Here is a 20,784-nt window from a genome sequence, read left to right on the forward strand (position 1 = left end):
TTCCTAATGTCTAATTAGCCCATCTCATCACAGGGCAGCCCAGGACCACAGCCCCGGCTCCAGCCCCTGCAGCGCCTGGGTGCCCCGCGGGACACGCTGTGCCACGGGCTGTGACAAGTTGGCCAGCAGGTCCAGGGAGGGGATTCTGCCCCCCTGCTCCGCTCTGGGGAGACCCCACCTGGAGCACTGCGTCCAGCTCTGGAGCCCTCAGCACAAGAAGGACACGGAGCTGTTGGAGCGGGGCCAGAGGAGGCCCCGGAGATGCTGGGAGGGCTGGAGCCCCTCTGCTGTGGGGACAGGCTGAGAGAGCTGGGGGGGTTCAGCCTGGAGAAGAGAAGGCTCCGGGGAGACCTTCCAGCCCCTTCCAGGCCCTAAAGGGGGCCTACAGGAGGATGGGGAGGGACTCTGGAGCAGGGAGTGTAATGACAGGACGAGGGGGAACGGTTTCAAACTGAAGGAGGGGAGATTTAGATTGGATATCGGGAAGAAATTGTTTGCTGTGAGGGTGGTGAGCCCCTGGCCCAGGTTGCCCAGAGAAGCTGTGGCTGCCCCATCCCTGGAGGGGTTCAAGGCCAGGTTGGACGGGGCTTGGAGCAACCTGGGCTGGTGGGAGGTGTCCCTGCCCAGGGCAGGGGGTGGCACTGGCTAGGCTTTAAGGTCCCCTCCAACCCGAACCATTCTAGGATTCTATGATTCTATGAAGTTCTGCTGCCTCCAGCTCGCTCTGGTCAGAGCCAGGCTCTCCAGAGAGTCAACCCCAATTTCGGTGCATCAGGGAAGAAATCCCACCCAAATATCCAAGAGATCTTTGCACCTGGTTATACTGGAAAACAAGAGTGAAAGATGAGGCATTAGCTCATTGGCGACCCATAAAATCAGAGACGTTTCAGCCAGAGGAGTGGCCAGATGCCCTGGTGACGATGATCCTCCTGTGCAAGGTTTTTTTTGGATCTGGAAGTTTTGATCAAGCCCGATTTCACGCCAACCAGCTCCTGTTCTTAAACCATGTGAAGCCTGTAGGTACACTTCAGTTTGCAGGTTACAACCAAAGTTTCCTGACTCTAGAAACACAATCTCCAAAGTTGTTTGAAAAGCAGCAGCCGGATTCAAGTTTTTGTGTTAAAAGAAAACCACTAGTGGGTTTTTATTTTTCGGAAGAAGTGCTTCTGGGGGGTGATTGCCTTTCCTTATGTTCACCCTCCCTTGAGGGTGACTTGTTAGAGCCCATATGACACCTGCAGCGGCGCAGACATTACAAAACACTAGACCAAAGATTTTAAGATTCCAAGTACTTTCCAAACCTAGTGATTCAAAATGGCTTAAAGTCCCCTAGGGTCACCCAGGCGACTAAGAAAGATCTGTCACTGAACGAAGTCGTCAGTGATTTCAGCCGCGCAGGTGCCGTGGCACAAGGAGAGCCAGTCTGTGCTGTGGCTTTCCCATGCTCACAGTGCCCTCTTTGGGTTAGCAGCAGCAGGCCTTCTTCCAGGTTCTGGCTCTAAACTACTTCTGAATCGATCCGAAAATAACTTACCTCTAAAAAAAAAAACAACCCTTTTCCAACAAAGCCTAAGATTGCAGTTTCGGAAGTAAACTCGTTGCTAAAATGAGAATGGCGCCTCTTTCCCCTTAGGGTTCTCTACAGCGTTTAGTCTGCGCCCAATTAAGCGTTGCAGGGCTGACGTTGAGCTGAGACTTCTTTTCTAATCAGGCTGCCAAATCCTTTCCAGAAGAATTTCAAGGATGTTCTCATCCCAAATCACCTCTACAATGAGGCAAAGAGCCTCGCTGGAGCCATTAGAGGCCGAAGGTCTGAGCCCCTGGGAGGGAGAGCAGGAACCAGCGCAGCGGGAGAGACCTGCCTTGGGGACGTTCCGTACAAACGCCATTTATTTCCATGGCCAGGAGCCACAGGCACATGCCTGGGATGAAGGGAGGAGCAGTGAGCAGGGGCGGCCAGTGACAACAGGGACCCAGGAGAGTCCCTGAGCCGCGTCCTCGCCCGGCTTGGCCGCCGTTCTGGGATAGCCAGAAGCTTTCACAGCCCAAATGCGGAGCCGTGTCATGCAGCCCAGCACGGGAGACACAAAAACTCTTCAGAAGCCAGGAGTTCTCAACCCAAGGTGATACGGGGTTGATGCTGAGGGGACTGGAACACCTCTCTGATGAGGAAAGGCTGAGGGATTTGGGGCTCTTCAGGCTGGAAAAAAGACGCCTGAGGGGGGATCTTATCAACGCTGATAAATACTGAAAGGGGGGGTGTCAGGAGGATGGGGCCAGGCTCTTCTCAGTGGTGCCCGGCGACAGGACAAGGGGTAACGGGCACAAACTTGCCCATGGGAAGCTCCATCTCAAGACGAGGAGGAACTTCTTTGCTGTGAGGGTGGCAGAGCCCTGGCACAGGCTGCCCAGAGAGGTGGGGGAGTCTCCGTCTCTGGAGACATTCCAACCCCGCCTGGACGCGTTCCTGTGCCACCTGCTGTGGGTGACCCTGCTGTGGCCGCGGGTTGGAGGAGATGATCTCCAGAGGTCCCTTCCAACCCCGACGTTCTGTGACTCTGTGATATACATGTTAGAAAAATCGCTTGTAGAGGCTTAAATTCCTGATTGGGGCATCACAGAAGATAAAACAGCTCAAAGAGAAATATACCGGGCTGATGTGCCCAAGGAGGGTACACGGACAAGAGTTCGCTTTAGAAATCGCTAACGGTGCTAGCTTTTGCTGGGGAGCGACTGAGATATCACGGACAGGAGACCACACATACAATCTATTTTCAACTCACAGACAATCTATTTTCAACTAGCTTTAAAACCCAGAGAGAAGGAACGAAGAAGATTTTGGCCAAGGTGGTTTCTGGAAACCTTCATTTCCATCCTGACTATTTCCCATCGGTCCTTATCGCTTTTGTTTGCGGGGACACGTACACAATAAAAGCTTTTTCTTCTCTACCTGAATTCCAAAGCACTATCTTCGGGAACAGGTAATTGTGGTATTTATTCAAATGCCCTCACGCCAGAAGGGATTGACTTCTGCAGTGGAGGGATTCGTGATTTCCACGTTCTGTACTTGAGCTCTCTGGCCCTTACCACGACGACTAGGGATGATGAAAGTAGGCAACGAAACGGGAGGCAGGACCCAGCAGCCTTTGGAGGACAGATGTGCTGCGTGGAAGAACAAAACCATAAACTAGAGGCCGAGAGCGCTGGGTGGACGCCCCTCGCTGAGCCTGGGGTCCGGACAGCGGCGGCTCTTGAGAGGAAAGTTGCGCCAACAGCTGCCGTTCAGCAAGTGACGCCGGGCCCTGGCTCCGACCTGCTCGCCATGGCCTGCGGAGTCCTGCGCAGGGCAACGCAGGGTCCAGCTGGGCACAGGAGAGAAAGCTGAAGTAGAACGAGGGAGGCATTGTATTCCTGCTTTAAAATTTCATATGGCATTTTATTCATGCTGAACAGACGCTTCCCAAGCTTCCCCCAGAGAGGAAATGTAGTGCTCAAAGAAAAGAGCTGCTACGAGGGTGATGTCCAAGGACAAGGAGAATCCCAAATTCTCTCTTCTTTGCCCTCTTCTTTTGAACAGGATATTTTAATACGAAAAAGATTGAAATTGATTTCCTTAATGTCTGGGTACAGCTATGTACACAATCCCAAGGACCTGTTGGCAGCAACACCTAACAGCCAGGTTTGAAGTACCTGCCCATCCCGGAAAAGTCCCTAAAGAAAGCTGGGGAGGGGCTGTTTGCAAGGGCATGGAGCCATAGGATGAGGGACAATGGTTTAAACTAGAGCAGGGCAGGGTTAGATCAGCCATGAGGAAGAAGTTCTTTACACGGAGGGTGGGGAGACACTGGCCCAGGTTGCCCAGAGAGGGGGTGGAGGCCCCATCCCTGGAGACATTCAAGGCCAGGCTGGATGAGGCTCTGAGCGACCTGATCTAGTTCAAGCTGTCCCTGCTCACTGCAGGGGGTTGGACGGGATGGCCTTCAGAGGTCCCTTCTGACCCAACACATTCTGTGATTCTATGGTGTGACTTGCAGCACTAACAAAACCCCAGTCCCTGGACCAGCACCAGAAAACCTCACCTGCCCACTGCCCAGTCCCAACTGTCCTCCTGTCCCAGGAGTCCCTCCGGAGCGGGCTGCAGGCAAAAGGAACGTCCAGGCAGCAGCAGGCAACTCCTCGTTGTTGCCGTCATTCCCAGACTTCTCCTTGCGGCGTGGGGTATGTCCTGCAGAGGAGCCGAGGGCCGAGCCGCGGTGGAGGCCGGGAGCTCCCCATCTTGCTGGGAACGGTTTACTCAGCCAGTGCCGGAGGGGCCCTTGGGAAAGGCAGCAACTGTGAGCAAACTGCCGGGATTCTTCTATCGGCCGCTGGCTCCCAGCTGCCGCTTTCCCTGGGCCGCCCCAAGGCAGGAGGGACCCAGCCCCGCACATCGGCTGATCGAGCTGCAGCGCTCGGAGACAGCCCCCTTTCCCGTGAGGGTGGCAGAGCCCTGGCACAGGCTGCCCAGAGAGGTGGGGGAGTCTCTGTCTCTGGAGACATTCCAACCCCGCCTGGACGCGTTCCTGTGCCACCTGCTGTGGGTGACCCTGCTGTGGCCGGGGGTTGGAGGAGATGGTCTCCAGAGGTCCCTGCCAACCCCGACATTTTCTGTGATACCTTGTATTTACCAAAACACACTCTGTTTCCATGCCTTAGAGTCCTGATTTCCTGAGCAGGGACAACACTGCGAGCTCGCAGGGCAGAGCGGGCTTCCACGGGATGCAGGTCCCACAGGGTACAGGAGTTGTTCAGCCGAGCAGGAGGAGGGGGAGAGGAGAGACAGGAGCGAAGAAACGCATGCGTGACCACCACGGCTTTTAGGAACAAAATTTATTCCAATTTCAAACAGAGAATTTATTTCAGGAGAAAGATATGAAAATCAATTTCCATCCGATATTTCTGTAATAAGGGTTTTTGCCCAGCAGTCAGAGTGGGATCATTCCAAGAAACAATCACACTCCCGGACTGGAATGAGACAGTTTGGAGCCTGAATAGATCCTGACACTGGGCATCTTATTCAGAAACTCCTTTACCCTACCCTCTTCCCTCCCCCCACCCCAACACACACAACAATACATGCATTGCAAATGACAAGGTTTAAAAACAGCATTTTTATATAGTATCTTTTTAAATAGGATAATGTTTAAATTGTCTTAAATCAGGATCCTATAATATACAAGTATAACCAAATAATTTCCACCACATTGGCACTTGTAAAGAGTCTCTGGCACTACTAAAGAAGGGGCATTGGCACAAACCATACTCTTATAAAACTGGGTGCTGCATAACACACTTTATCTCTGCTGGACTCTAACAACCCGGGCTCTGTACAGTACAATACAATGGTCAGCACACTCCGGAAGTACTTTTTTTTTTTTTCTTCTTTTTTTTTTTTTTCCTTTTTTAAAAAAAAAAAAAAAAAACCCCGACGACGAAACAAACCAATAAAAACACATGAAGAAAAACCATAGTTGAACGCAAGGCCAACATTGCTAGGAAGCAACAACAAGAGACCAAAGAATCCAAGTCCGGGAGAAGGGGAGACAGGCAGAAAGGGCAGGAGCTATCTGACACGCCGAAGCAGGAAGGGGCTGCTGCTCACCAGGGAGCCAATCCACACAGAACGGCGCAAAGGAATGGGATGGTCCTCTCCTCACTGACTTCAAGTTTCAAATTGGTTCAAAGGAGGTTGGTTTCTTCAGCAGAACAAAGATTAAAAAGTGCACAAGGAGCAGAGGTCAGCCAAGAGACCACTTCTCCAGACTCAGGAGTCTAGATTCTCTCCAAGAACCCGATGCCACCGTTTTTTCTGAAGGTCAATCTGTCGTCTCAACCTGCAGAAAATTCTGACTGGCCTCATTTTCTTAAAAGATGATATAGGCAAATTTGGTTTAAGGTTTGGCACTTCTGCTAGGGCAGGCGTTTGCCAAAGGGCCAGCCAACAGAGGCATGAACCAGTTCTGCTGGAACACTTCACTGGCCAAGCTGGAGGCACACAAGCTACCGCTTGCTAAGAAAAGCACGTGCGAACACTGGTATCTTCTCACATGTAATACAGTCCACAGACAACTCCAGATTACGCGTACAAGTCTGACCCATTCCTCCCCTAATTCAGCAGGGGGTTTCAGGAGCTCACGAGACAGCCATCCCACAACCTTCTCCCCTTCCCTCCGCAAGAATCATCGCACCAAGGCGGTTATCAGGCCAACGGCTGCACCAAGCCGCTGCTCAGTAAGGTACAGCACGTGCCCAAATCCTCGCGCCCGTGGCCTCCCACAGTTCCCCGCGCCAACGCAGATTCACTCTGCGAGAGACAGAAGCCAAGATCCCTCCTCCTGTGCCAGGGCAGCAGCTCTTAAAGAAGGGGAGGATACAAAACCCAAAAAAAAAAAAAAAAAAAAAAAAAAGTTTCTGATTCAAGTGGAAGTACCACCATCATTCACCTTGGAAAAAAACCAAACTTCTGGGAATTTATTTCCAAGAACCTGTATAGCTCAGCGCCAGGTGCGCTGCTGGCAATAGTTGTAGTGTGAACCATTTACAAGAGGATCACAGAAGCGGAAGAGGCTGGTGCTGCCATCTGCTTCAGACGAGCGGCACTCAGAATACACGAAGATGATTATAAATTCCTCTTTATAGGACAGTTTTCTACAAAATGGATCATTTTGGCATAAAAAGACAAAAAAAAAAAAAAAAGCAGTAAAATTGATGCAAAGCTGTCTGACACATGGGAATCCCTCTCATTCCTCCCAAGTGTTAAATGCAGTCCAGAGCGTGGCTAGTCTAAAGAGACGCTGTGTTTCCCTCCGCACCGCCGCTCAGCCAGACTGGCTCTTCAGCTGTTGGTCCCATGGCTACTGTTCCAACTTGAGCTCTCTAACCACTCTTAGCAGAGCTTGCTTTCTTCCGTGGTGCTCTGAGACATCCAGAGCCTTCCCTCAGCTATTCTGGAAAACAGGAGGGACCTATAAACAGAATTACTCCAAATTACGTCCCTCCGTGTTTTAGTGTTCTAGATCAAAGCATCTTAAGCATCTCAGACAGTTAAGATTTACTCTTACATGTTGTGCAAAACACTGATGTAGTGCTCTGTCTACAAAAGAGACAAAATATCAACAGCCCCCTTCAACAGTGCAGCTCATTTAGTCTTTATCTACTGGCAGCCTGCTAGCCTTCCAGGGGGCAGTCTGGTTGATCCAGAGAATTTGGACCCGATGCTACTTGCCGGAATTCAAACAGAAGCATTAGTGATGGCTAAACGACACACGTCCAGAGGCGGGTCAGATTCCCCTGTTTCCTACTCGCTCCTTGCCTTGCCACTGCCATTATCTTCCAGGCCGGCACCAGGTCTTCGGCACATTTGTTCACTTGCCTCCGCTCCTGGAAAAAGCTCTCTAATGGGCAAAGACTTCACATCCTTCTGCTCAGTGGAGTTTCATTTGGAATCTGGAATCCAGAACTACCTCCACTCTACCTTCCACCTGCACCAGCAAACCCTGCTGCCTCTGCCTCTACTTTCCTGCTAAACAAAAGTGCAACCACAGCAGGGCTTTCGGGATTCCGTAGCAGCCGCGCGCTCCAGCCGTGACTACGGTAACCGGATTATCACATGCACCCTGGAGCGAGTATGTGTGCAAGACTTCCGAAGAGGATCCATGCTCCTCTAAAGAGAAACACAGCAGCATGTGCCTCAGGGGAATGCATAAACAGGAGAGAGAGGGAGAATCGCCGCTCCCTCCAAGAGCTATCCTCAATCTTTTCAAGTAAGAATCCTACCTATGTCCCAAAGTTTGTCACCCACCGATTCTGGTCCTTTCTAAAAATCCGCGAGCTGGACAGGACCGAAGAATTCTTACAAAGTCACTCGATACACTGGCACTAAATGCAATAAACAAGGCTTGTTTGCTACTAGCAGCAAGAAAAGAACTAGAGGGTGGCACGAGACTAAGATTTTTCAATCCAGCCAAAGTCTGATGTTTAAACGCCACAATTACTCAGTGTGCTTTTGATATTTGCTGCATAGAGAAGTTGCTCACTTGATGTCACGTACTCTACTCAACAAAACACAGTTCCTCTCTGCAAATTGAGCCTTGCGCGCGCGCGCATGCGCTTGTGGTGTGGGGGGGATGTGTGTATGTGTGAGAAAAAAAAATAATAACAAAATAAAATAAAAAAAAAGAATAATTACAGTCAGGCACTTCCCCAGGCTCAGCAGCTATTGCTCCAAGAGCTTCCATCATTTGTAGTCCATGAACAAAATACAGCAACACGTAGCAAACTATGTATAGAACATCAATAATTTAAAAAAAAAAAATAATCACAGTCTCCATACCTTTCATAATTGATAAGAAAAAAATAACTCAGAACTAGAACATATAAAGAATGGAAAAGTGATGGCTTTTTTTGTGTGTTTCGTTTTGCCTTTTCCTTTTTTTGCACAATAGTTGGAGAGCAATCGCTCCTCCCCAACATTTCATCACAGTGAACCATGGAGCGTGTCCTGGGGAAGGGAAAGAAGGACGGGGCGGGGGCGGGGAAAAGCAGCAAGCAGGATTAGCAAATTACACCAGAGGCACCCTTATAGCACAAGGCAAAGGGACCAGTAGCATTCTGCACTCCCACAGTCCAGTGAATTCACAATCTCGGCTGGAAAGTTATTTTTGTCTATATATATACCATGGGAATGAAAAGGGGGGGAAAAAAAAAAAAAGTGGCTAAGCAACAAAGGAAAGCTCAAGATGAGACTGCCTTAGCTGTTTGGCAAAAAATTAAGAAGTAAGCAAGGTGCTGAAGAAATGAGGCATATCCCCGTTAACTGTGAAATAAAAGCAATTTGTTAAAAATATGAAATCAACTACTCTGTGGACAGAGACATGAGACTCCAGGATAACACTGAGCACTTGCCACTCCACAGATCAGACAATTTGCAATCATTACATCATCAAAAATTAAAACTTTTTTTTCCTGTCATATTTAAAATTTCTTTTTTTGTCTTTTCTTCACAATGAAGCCTCTCAAGGGGCCAAGAGCAGAGCGGGTCAAACCAGGTTGTACTCCTTCAGGTTGAGCTGTAGGATGGTGTCCTTGACAGCGGCAAAGACGAAACGGATGTTTTCTGTGTCTGTGGCACATGTGAAGTGAGAATAGATGATTTTATCGCTGTCTGGATTTAAATCCACAAACATCTTGAGAATGAACTCACGGGCTGCCTGTGCATCCCTCTGTGGGCCTGCAGCAAACAAAGAAACCAGTTAATTGATTTATGCTAAGTGCACCCCCCCAGTTTGATCCATCAGAATAATTGCTAGCGCACTTTTTCTTACGGGTTAGAGACCTATAAAGAAGAAATTAAGACCATTTATTGCATTAAAGCCCCAGGAGCTGAAGCGTCTTAATGCTTTTCAGTTACCTAACCATAACCTACAAAAAGCATTTTTCCAAGGCTGAGAGTTTTTACGGAAACGAAGGCATCACTTCAGACCGTGCGTTGAAAGACAGCATTTGGTATAACCCCGTATGCGCTGCGTTCACTAGACAACAGCGCCAGATGCTGGGTGTGCATAACACCTCGCTCCGCTCTCAAGATCGGGTGTATATTTCTTCCTAATATACAGATGGATCTTATGCACCGAAGGACAAAAGCGTACGTTTTACAAACAAGCGTCATCTTCAGCCAGCGCTGCAGTCTGTCCTAACTGGCTGGTCAATCCACAGGAGCTAAAAACCTGGAATTTTTACCAGTATTTACTTCATATTGCTGACAACTCCTCAAAAAAAAAAAAAAGAGTCACTGCCTGATATTTCTGTTGCAGTAGCGGCGGTGTCGCGTTCTCCACAGCAAGGACCATCTCCTGAGAGGCAGTCCGATGGGCTACCTCCCACTCACCAGCCACGCAGCATCCCTGGAGGAGCTGCAGTAAATACTTCCAGGAAGAAAACTGAAAGCATATGACACTCCCCGATGCTGTGATCTTGTCTCCAGCTGTTAAGTTATATTAGAATTACACACTACCTGACCGATAAACCCACCAGCCCTTGCCAGCCTGCTGGAAAAATGCCATGTTTTCTGCCACTGACCATTTCAGAGCGCTTGTGCTTTCAGACAGCAGGGGGCATGAAACTCCAGAAGCGGCAGGACAACTAATACGGCCAACTTTAAATGCACTCAACTGAAGAGCCCGAAATGCTATTTCGGCAAAGAAATTTTGTTTCAGATGGGAATTTCTCTGTTTCACATAGATATTACTTTGCCACGACTGCAGATGGCACACTAGTACGAATTTGATGCTACCTGAGATTTTTCAGCGCCGCCATTTGAACAACTTGGGTATTTGACCAGGCAGTTTCCCAAAACAAGGACTCAAGTCACCTCTTGACTAGAGGGTTAAAGCAAATTGTCACCTATTTGTGAAACGGGTTATATGCACGAGCATACGGGCAGGAAAGTTAAACTTCCATTATTTAATACTCTGAAGAGCATATTGGGGAGTAATTCCTCATCTAGGAGAGATTCATTATTTGATCATTCAATCAGATTCCAGTTACCTACATACGATTAAGACATTTATTTTTGTGACATTTTCTCATTGTTGTAAGTATTCCTTCTCAAACTAAGATGTTTTCCCCATCTCTAGAGCTGAGTTTTCTTTAAAAACCCCCCAAAATTCTAACCAAACCAATTCTAACCAAGCCTCCTTCTAGATATACAGCGTTCCTTCTTAAAAACTACTCACCATCAAACTCTGGGAAATAGTCAACAAGGTGGGAATATAGGATCTTGTCTTCCAACAGATCTTTCTTGTTGAGAAACAGGATAACAGAAGAGTTTTGGAACCATGGATAAGTGATAATGGTTCGAAAGAGAGCTTTACTCTCTTCCATCCGGTTCTGAAATAAGAAAAAGAAATCGTTGTTTTCACAAATGAGTACTAAGATGCCTTTCTGCTACCTGCACACGTACTCATCTCTGTCTCGATCCCGCATCTCAGACACTGTACACAAAATACTTTGGCCCCGGGTAGGTTCTATCTCAAGCTGCACCAGTAAATGGAAAGGAAATGCAAAATCTGATGGACTCAAGCTTCATTTAATTAGCAAGCCATTCACATCAAAAGGCTTAAAAGTCATTTTAGGCTTTGACAGTCATGTGAGAGGACTGGCCACAATCCTTTGCGAACGTGTTTTGTGTAGTAGAAGAGGAATAACTGCTGTTACCTAATGGCATTTTTTTTATCTATTAGCAAGTGCAAAATTTCAGTATTGCACCTTCAAAGGGACCAGTCACTATCTAACAAGACAGCAGTCACAGCACGAAGTAATTCGGTGCAGAAAAGAGGAATGGGTGATTTTTAAGAACATGCCGTCACATTGCACAGTACCTTCCAAGGCACACAGAACCCAGCAATTTCAGGGTATTTCAGTATTACTCGAGAAGCACAGATGATTTGAATGCACTGCGCATTTTCCGTTCTCAGGAACATCATGACCCATGGAGGCTCACGTTCCCTTTGCAATAGGAAGAACTGAAGGCCAAAACCAACAATACTTGCTAATGCAACCTGGCACCGAGCACTTTGGTACCAACCTACAAGTCCCTAGACAGACATTCCCCCTTTCCTTCCACCCTTCTGCAGAGTTCCATACTTTGGCTTACCTCGTTATCAGATTCCACCAGAACTTGGTCATATTCACTAAGTGCTACTAAAAACATGATGGAAGTCACATTTTCAAAGCAATGGATCCACTTCCTTCGTTCTGATCTTTGACCTCCAACATCCACCATTCTAAGGAAGAGAAATACATACAGTATCACCGAAGTAGCTGCAGTTCTCTATCTGAATGTAAAGGACTAGCGTACGATGAGAACGAATGCGGTTCTTTACCATTCAAGTTAACCTGGCACGTAACAGTAAGTGCTTGCTAACAAAACCATCAAGTTCACAAAATATCCTATTCCAGCAATATATCAAACTGAAGAGATGGCCATAGGCAAGTCATACCAAATTCAAATCTCCCAGATATCAGCATTACCATTTTTAGTTGCATTCCGCTCTGGTTTGCTAAGTAGCAGTCCTGAGTGGGAAAAGACAAGTCCTTCAAAACTCTGCTCTGTCAAACGAGCAAACTATTTTTATTAAAGCATCTGCTTGCCTCAAGACTTGTCTCACACAGAGAGCTTTCTTAGTTATTAAACTCTTCTTCGAACGTGCTGTTTAACAGTTATGCACTTCACCTCCTCAGTTTTAAGTCCCACCTGTATAGCACGCTAAAATTATTTTGTCACTCACCTAAAGTGCAACACACCCAGTCCGCCTTTGCTAGAACCCTATACCTATTTCATAGGTCAGCAAACCAGAACAGGGAGAGTAACTTTCTGTATATCCGTAACTGAGTGGTTTAAGAGAGGATGCAGGCTCCCTTATTCCCCTCTTGTAATGTCAACACTGTGGTAGAGAAGGGCAAGGAGCATTTAAGTACCAGAGAGCTAGGGAGAAAATTGCTTTGCAATAGACAGGTGTGTCATTGTGCCCTTTATGCCGTGCTCAGTTGCTAGCTTAAGCCTCCAAATACCACCTATTGCTGCAGCAGCACAGGCAGGAAGTTTTGGTGTCATCCTGAGAGCACCAGGTAGTTACAGAAAACCATCTCTGAAGGCAGATACTAGGTATCACCACACAAAAAGCGGCAATCCTTCCCAGGCAGGATGCCGGCTCCTGCAAGATGGTTAGCTGGGCATTAAGTGTCACTGATTCAAAAGCATGCTCTGTTTTGTGACTGTCAATGCTGAAGCTTGGAGTTTTCCCTTAATCAGAATAAATGTTACACCATCCCCATTACAGGAGCACCTGTCAACAGATACATCATAATACCACAGCACGTGCAGCCGCTCTACCCTCTCAACTAAGCACCTGGACACTCTAAAGCAATCCAGAACTCATCGTTCCTGAAACCATATAATTCCTTTCTCAGTTTAGCTGTAACATGAATACACCTTCAGTACCTGAAGATAATATTCTCTAGGTCAAAGGGGTACTCTATGATACCGGTTGTAGGAACTCTAACCCGTAGCACATCTTGCTGAGTTGGTAGATATCCTGGGGTAGCGATACGATCCACGTCGCTAAGATAGCTACAAGAAGCACAATGGAAAAAAAAAAAAGAAAACAAAAAACAAAAACTACCTTAGGTTGCAGCATATAAATATACAGACTTAAACACTGTTACATTTAGTCTTTCCCTAGTATAACAAGAAAGCCAGAAGTCACCTGAACCATTTAAAATACGATGGGGAAAAAAATAACAGAATGCTTTTTTGGGGAACGGTAATTCACCAGCCATCCCCTTCGGAAGATAACCAGATACATTAAGGACAACTTTACTAACTCTGTATAGTAGCACAGAAGACAATCTTTACTACAGAGAAAGTTTAAGTAGAGCGGATGCTTATGTTTCAGAATCAAGTCTCATCTGAGGTTTTCTATTTATAAACAAACCTATGTCAGACTCAGATTTTGTGACTAATAAATCGATTAAGTTACACATCCATACATATCCACCTGTAGGCCAAAGGACAAACCTGAAGAGAAAGAGCAACACTGCTGCTGCCTAAGAGCCAGGACCACCACAGATGGCATAAGGCAGAGATTCTAGCCTCAGGTATATACAGAAGCAGACGCGTGAACAACTGTCTTTTATCACCCACCAGAACACCTCATACCCTCATGAAAAGTAGCAAATGGTAAAGAACTTCCAGATCTAAATCTATCCCCAAATAAACATGGCTTCCCCCATCTCCAGCAAAGCGCTTTGCCTTGCTGGAGCCAGATTCAAACAAGTTACCAGTTACCTGCTCCCACTGTTCTTTCATCTTAACTTTTCCTAAGGATACTTCTGGCTGATAGAGGCAAAGCGCCCCTCTCATATGCCTATGATTTTTATCCCACCACGCATAGCCAGCAGAGACCGTGCAGCTTGTCTAAAACACTAGCAAGACTCATCTGCCCCAATGAAAAAGATAAAAGGTACTTTAAACAAACTGTGTAGTGAAATCTACAGCTGTGTTCCTGCCCTTTGAAACAAACTCTAGACTTCAATAAAAAAAATAAAAATTCAACAGGCATTTTTTGTTAGACCATCACTACCACGCATGCCAGCGATTAAATACTTACTATTTAGCTGAGTCAGAAAGCTGATATTCTCTTCTCCTGTCATAACACTCTTGTATTCCAGGGTCGTTCCACAATGTTTTAATTGCACTTACATATGGCTGCTCAAACGTCATGACCTTTTCTACATCCACTTCCCGGATCAGCACTGCATTGGCCTGGAGATGGAAAAGCAAAACCAAAAAAGGGGGAGGGGGAGAAAGGAGGGTCAGGAGCAGGGGGTACCGGTCACAGGCAGGTAAAAAATTCTCCAATGAACTAAATCTTTACATTATGACTTCAAGGATCCACGGGCTGGTTGTGAATCAGGTTGCTAAGACCAGAGGGACAACGGGTAAACTATTCACCTAAGACAGAGCAGACATCAGCAAAATTCCCCCAAAGCATCATATGCTCCTTCACAGAATAAGCTGTAAAACAGCAGCAGGTTTCACCTATCGTTAGATCACTAGGTGTTTTGAAACACCGTGGTTTCCAAGGCAGAGCGTTCACTTTGAAGAACCACAGGCTGCCCCGCATCTGAGGCGGTTCAACTGCAGCCGGGTAACAAACTGCTCTCTCAGTTCGTTACAAAAAAATATTTTTAAATACATTTTGAATTGCAACAGAGACATTGTTTCGATGTATTTCAATCAAAATGCCCACCCTACAACCTATAAGCAAAGGAAGGACCACCATGGGAACACCACCCTGTGGCATCTGTAAAGTTATTATCCCCACGGACCTGCTTTCCGAAATCTTTAGTACGCTTGCCACAGGAAGGGGCTTTTGCCTATAGCACCTATCCCAGGAAGAAGAAAAAATAAAAAACAAAGCCAAGCTCTGCACATGCTATCATAACTAAAGGTTGGCAGATTATACCTATCAAAACACCTCCACCATGCCCTGGGTAAAGCCCAGGCAGGGCAAGCTTCCTCACACCCTGCCCGTTCTCATCCCTGAGACTGCAGAGCCTCTCTAAAGGCAAAAAAGGCGTTCGGACTCAAGAACTCCTGGGGCACCATCCACTGCCTATCAGCAGTTATTAAAAATCGGCTCCAAGTTACTGTGTGACAGAACAGATAAAATACAATTTCACTAAAAAAATATTAAGGTATTAAGCATTAAAGAAGCAAAACACACTAAAAAAAATAATAAATCCAATTTCCTCATTCTTCCCATCCTCCCCCCCAAAAAAGCTAAAAAAAAAATTTAGACCAAATCTGTCTGAAGAATTTAGTCCTGGACCCAAAATCAGGAAGCCAGACTTCTGTGGTTGAGACCAAAACCCTTGAAGAAAAGTTTGTACCTTTGGTCAGTACCTGTCAGAAAAACCGACAGACTGCAGTAATAGCGGTAACCACCAATAGAGGTGTCTTTTGAGTCCAGCGAGTATTTTGTCACCTTCAAGTTCCGATGTGAATCATATCTCAAGCAAAGAAAAGCCCAACACATTTAACAATACCAAATCCTTGAAATGAGTAAAGGGAACACCTCTCCTATATCCTACCCTGTATTGTATCCCCGTCCCTTGCTCCCACCGCTCACTACACAGATCAGCGGCACAAACCATCCTGAGAAAGTTGCTCTGTCCCTCAACACAACCAAGTAAATAGAGCCAGCTATCAGCAAAATGTCATAAAAAATCAGTCCTTAAGTACCAAACATTTATGGGAAAGCATTCGGGGAGGTTGAGATTGCAATGCAGAAGGACACAAACAAACAGGAACTTAGGAGTCAAATCCTAGAATCCCCATTGCCTAAAGATAAATGCAAAAATTGTGAGAAACTTACCTTGTTCTGTTCATATTTGTACAGAATCTTCAGGGTTTCCATGGCCCTGATCATAGACTGCATGGCAGTGAAGATGTTTTGGTACACCAGCTTGGTGAAGCCTTTTTTATCCTCTTCAGAGTAGCCTGAGCCATGAATTATACGCATTTGCTTAATGAACGTGCTTTTTCCACTCTCCCCAGTGCCTACAGAATGCAAGAGAGGGCGTTAGGAGCCATCACAAGCAAGGCTTGCTCCAGAAGAAAGCAAGCTAACAATCAATCCCATCATACCCCAAAGTTCCTAGTACTATACCCAAGTACACGCTACTTCCAGCCACTTTTTTAGTCACTTTCCCCAATATTAGAAGGCAGTCTGGGTGGTCCTGCTCATCCCCACGATGAACCTAAGAGCACAGAGGGAAGACATCTTGTCCTTTACGGCAGCCTTCAAAAGCAGCTCTGGTACTTATTCCAAATCTCACATTACAGCCACTCCCACACGTTCTGCGTCAAAAGGCCCTTGTCCGTCACACCTGACCTATTCCCAGATACTCCAGCAAGATGCTACAATCACCGCACCAGCCAGAGAGGGCCCAGATGTGCTCTCGAGTTGGTAAGTGCTGCAAACCGAGATGACAGTGAGTGGGCTGGGGGAAGCCTATTTCCATAGTAAAGAGCGAATTTTCTTTCGCTGGGATTTGGCACAAAATGCTCTTTACCTTATAGGCTACGTGCCTTTTCAGAGAAAAGAACTGAACACAACAGGAAAAAATCAAATCTAAAGGAGAATGGTGCTCCTAAGGAAGAAACTACTTGCTTATCCATCTGACATAAACAATCCAGTCAGTGCATCTGCCTAGTAGTCCAAAAATACTGTGCAAGCATAACGTTTGCTCTTAAGGACTGAAATTATAATCATTGTGGCAAGATACCTCTAATACCGCCTGCAGCCTTTGGATATTGTAGAGTTAAAAATAGCAACTGGAGGGAGAACAGAGCAGGATGCTGCACGCAGCTGTCTGCGCTCTGTCTGCATCCTCAACAGGCGGCAGGCTGCTCGGCGTGGCTACCGGTTCCTTACAGCAAGGCTCCCGGTTCCTTATTGCCCAGGTTTACTGCCCAGAGGAGATGGGAGGGCAAGGCAGGCTGGCAGCAATGCCAGCGCATTAAACAGTCCAGCCCTTTCAACGCCTGCTTCCTGCACAGTCAGTTGGGCAGGTCCTCCCGCTCCTACATTTATGGCTGCAGAAAAGTGTCATTTAACACACGAAGGCCAACAGATGATATTAAAAAAATGGGGGGAACTTTCTAACACAGCAAGTACAAGAGGAAAAACATCATCAGATAAAGCAGCCGTGCCGTTACACAGCCTCGTTAAATTCACAATTCAACTGGTGTTACGGAGAGCACCCAGCAGCTTCCGTATAGACAGCACCTTTTGTGGAGGGGACATATGGGTCAAGTCTTGCGTGTGATCAGCGTACCTCCACACCTCATCCCACAAGTCTAAGCGTATACCATCGACGCTTCTGCTCGCTACTTTTGCTCAATGCTCCAAAATTTGCTATTGATGTGCAAAATACATATTATATTTTTTAAAAAAAGACAGCTTTTTTTAATACAGTGGTCCAGCTCGCTCGTCTACTGAGAGCAAAAACTAAAGTGTATCGCCTAAGTGACAAATCTGTTTGATCTGCAGTCACACATAAAGATGCTGGCAGAGCCCTGGCTTTCACCACAGGAACCACCAGGTACTCGCCTCACAGGAGGGGAGAGATATATTAAGACAGGATCTCATTCATCACAATACACAATTACTGCTCACACGTAGATTCTCAGTTACTCATGTTTATAGCACCAGGCTAAAAGGCAAACAAATAAATATGCTCGAATAAGAGCAGCAAGCACATAACTAGAAGCAGCATGTTTAAAATAAACAAACTCACCATCTCCAAGAACTGACAGAAGTTATGTCAGCGTAGTTAGAAATTAACTTTATAAACACCACTAACATGCAGCAAACTATCTCCATCTCAAACAGAAAGCTGCACCGTAAATAGAGGGTGGGAAAACTGGAAACTGAAATATTTTGTGGTTTCTCTCAGTGTGGTGAGAAATACTTCCTTGTCTTTTACCACAGTGACCAAAACTGAGAAAAAAAAAAAAAAAAAAGTGGTGCTTCAAAGCACTGCAATAAGGAAAACATATGAGAAACTTCAACACCAGCCATTCACTTACTTCAGAACTTAAGAGTTCAAACGCAGATTCATCCTGTCACTGCACCGTCACCTGGGTTTTGGTATTTGGGGGGTTTTTGGGGGTTTTTTTTGTGGTTTTTGTGGGGGGTTTTTTTGTTGTTTTTTTTTTTTGCCACTTGCTTTTACCTAGGCCATCAACAATCCAGAACGGCACTACACCAGAACATTATAAGCTCTGCTGGGTATGGTCTCCTACATTTATAAGAGCACAATAACTTTTTTTAATATGACAATGTTGAGACAAGGAGATAACCTGGATTCGCCGTTTCTTCTGTCAACACGTGAAAGCAGCAGAGTTTACAGTAAGTTACTAATGACCCTCAAGTACATGACAGGCACTTGTAAATATGTTACTCAGCCAACACTATCCCATACCTAATCACAAGTAATTTTTATGTAAAATATTCTCCCCCTTCCCCACCCAATGAAAAGACAAATGACTACGTAATGTCCAATACCTAGAAATCAAATTTCTTACTACCAGGTTCATCATTGATGAGCACTGTTATTTTTCACCCCAATTTTCTGGTTTAGGCTTAAACTAACTGTCACTAGATACAGTGACAAGAAAAATTACCAGAGTTTCTACAAGGCAGGAACGCCCTCCAGGCATGCACTCTTTTCAAAATTTTGAAGATTTGGGAAAGCCCTCCCATTAATACGATCACTAATATTTGTGAATGTAAGAACCTCACATAAGAGGAGCAAGACAGAAGTCATCCCTGCAAGGAGCAACTACATCAAGGAGAGAGAACACACATTACCTGCCACAACTTAAGGTGGGCAATGTGCAATGCAGTGAAACGCATCAGCAAACACATCCTAAAATTGGGAGCGTTGTTTATCAAATACTAGTTAACCACCTGATATAGATATATTTTTTTTTAAATCTGATGCCGAATGTTACTTGTGTCTTAAAAGCAAAAAGGATTCTTGAGCAATGTGAATTATTTCTAAAGTGAAATATGTAGATCCAGTGGGATCTTCTTAACCCAGATCTATCCTATAGTACCAACCTATTTTGAAACAGCTGCTTCTGCAGGACTGCTTTAGGGAAGCATGAGAGCAAGCGACACGTTCCCTTGTCTACAAGCAGCCTTACAGAACCTGACACGGCATCTTCAAAGAGCACAAATGTCGAGCCCTCGATTTTACCTTTCACCTGAAGAACAGCAACATGTTAATCACTGAGAATTCAGGGTGAGAAGGAAAGCCCCAGCCTTCACTTAATTATCACTATGTAACTATGTCAGTATTGGAGCCCTCCAAAGGGCTGGGCAGACACAGCCTCACTTCACCTGTATAAAGTTTTACATTTGTTTTTATGACAATCATCCTGACTCTTCACCTGTACCTCAATGGCTTGCCAACTCACGACAGACCCCAAGTGAATAAGCTCAATCCATCAGACCGGCTTCATATTTCAGCCTGAGAGGATACAGTATTTACGACACAAAGCAGGATACGTACATGAGAAATGATAAATCACAGTACCCATGAAAACTGTCACTTAAGTTTAATTTGGGGGCTACCGGCATGCGAATATCAAACTCATTGCTGAAGGAGGATGTGAATGCCTGAAATCTTAGCTGGCTGCTCTTGTAACTGATTACCCATCCCCTATAAACCTTATCTAAACAGGCAATAGTTATCCATCTGCACAACCACAGAACACTACTACGTTTCCACCTGAGCACCGACATCCTTATCGCCGCACAGGTGATCTCTGCCTCTGAGGGTAATGCTGAACACCATAGCCATTTCCTCGTCAGACACAGAACTTGCGCGTTCTTACTGCCTCGTCTCCCTTCAGATTCGCCACAACACCTTCTGACCCGGGCCCCCCGGGACCGCGCAAGGGGAACTCAGTGGTTTAAGAGCCGGAGGCCAATTTTTCCAGACACGTTCACACTCAAGGCCCCAGAAGTTCCCTGACAATACTGAAAAGCATCGACTGCATCAGCGAATCTTCATACGCCAATGAAGGGCCAGCACGCTCCGGCAAGCGCTTCCTTGAGATGATTTTCACGCGCCTGTGTGTGTGCCCGCATTTAGCGCCACTAATTTCGGCCTCATAGTTCCTGCTTGTGTCAAAATCCATTTTGACAGAGAACCGCATCATAAAAAAAAAACAAAAACAAAAAAAAAACAAAAAAAAACAAACAAAGGGCGGCCAACGAGAGGCCCGGCCCCGCGCCGAGGGGAAGGCCGCCCCGAGCGCCCGGCTCCGAGGCGGGGATCGCTCGTGGGTCCCGCCGCTTCCCCGCCACACCCGCCCCCGGCGCGGCCCGGGCGCGGCCCCACCGCGCCGCCTCCCGGACCTGTCAAGCGCCGCGGCCCAGGGTCGGGCCGGGCCGGGCCCCGCGGGCCGTGCCGGGCCCGGCGCTCCTCACCCAGCAGCAGCAGCTTCAGCTCGCGGCGGGCGTCGCGCTTGTCCCTCCGCAGCTGCTTCTCGATCTCGGCGTTGATGCGCTTCGACTCCTTCACCTCGTCGCTCAGGCAACAGGCCATCATGGACTCCAGAGTCATGGTCGCGCCGCGGCCGGGACGCCCCCGCCCACCCCCCAC

The 20,784-nt window shown here is 46.8% G+C and overlaps 1 protein-coding gene across 1 annotated transcript; it reads right to left on the bottom strand.

Annotated features, from left to right (window-relative positions):
- Nucleotides 1-4,852: 4,852 nt before the first annotated feature.
- Nucleotides 4,853-20,784, bottom strand: GNA11 (G protein subunit alpha 11). The gene is made up of 7 exons (XM_074565415.1): nucleotides 20,610-20,784; nucleotides 15,978-16,162; nucleotides 14,208-14,362; nucleotides 13,040-13,168; nucleotides 11,693-11,822; nucleotides 10,773-10,926; nucleotides 4,853-9,268 (listed from the first exon to the last, which is right to left on the bottom strand). Exons 1-7 carry the CDS (start codon nucleotides 20,743-20,745, stop codon nucleotides 9,078-9,080), a joined length of 1,080 nt encoding a protein of 359 aa, XP_074421516.1. The 5' UTR covers nucleotides 20,746-20,784; the 3' UTR covers nucleotides 4,853-9,077.

The sequence above is a fragment of the Larus michahellis genome, chromosome 23 (genome assembly GCF_964199755.1).
Source record: "Larus michahellis chromosome 23, bLarMic1.1, whole genome shotgun sequence".
In the NCBI taxonomy this organism is placed as follows: Eukaryota; Metazoa; Chordata; class Aves; order Charadriiformes; family Laridae; genus Larus; species Larus michahellis.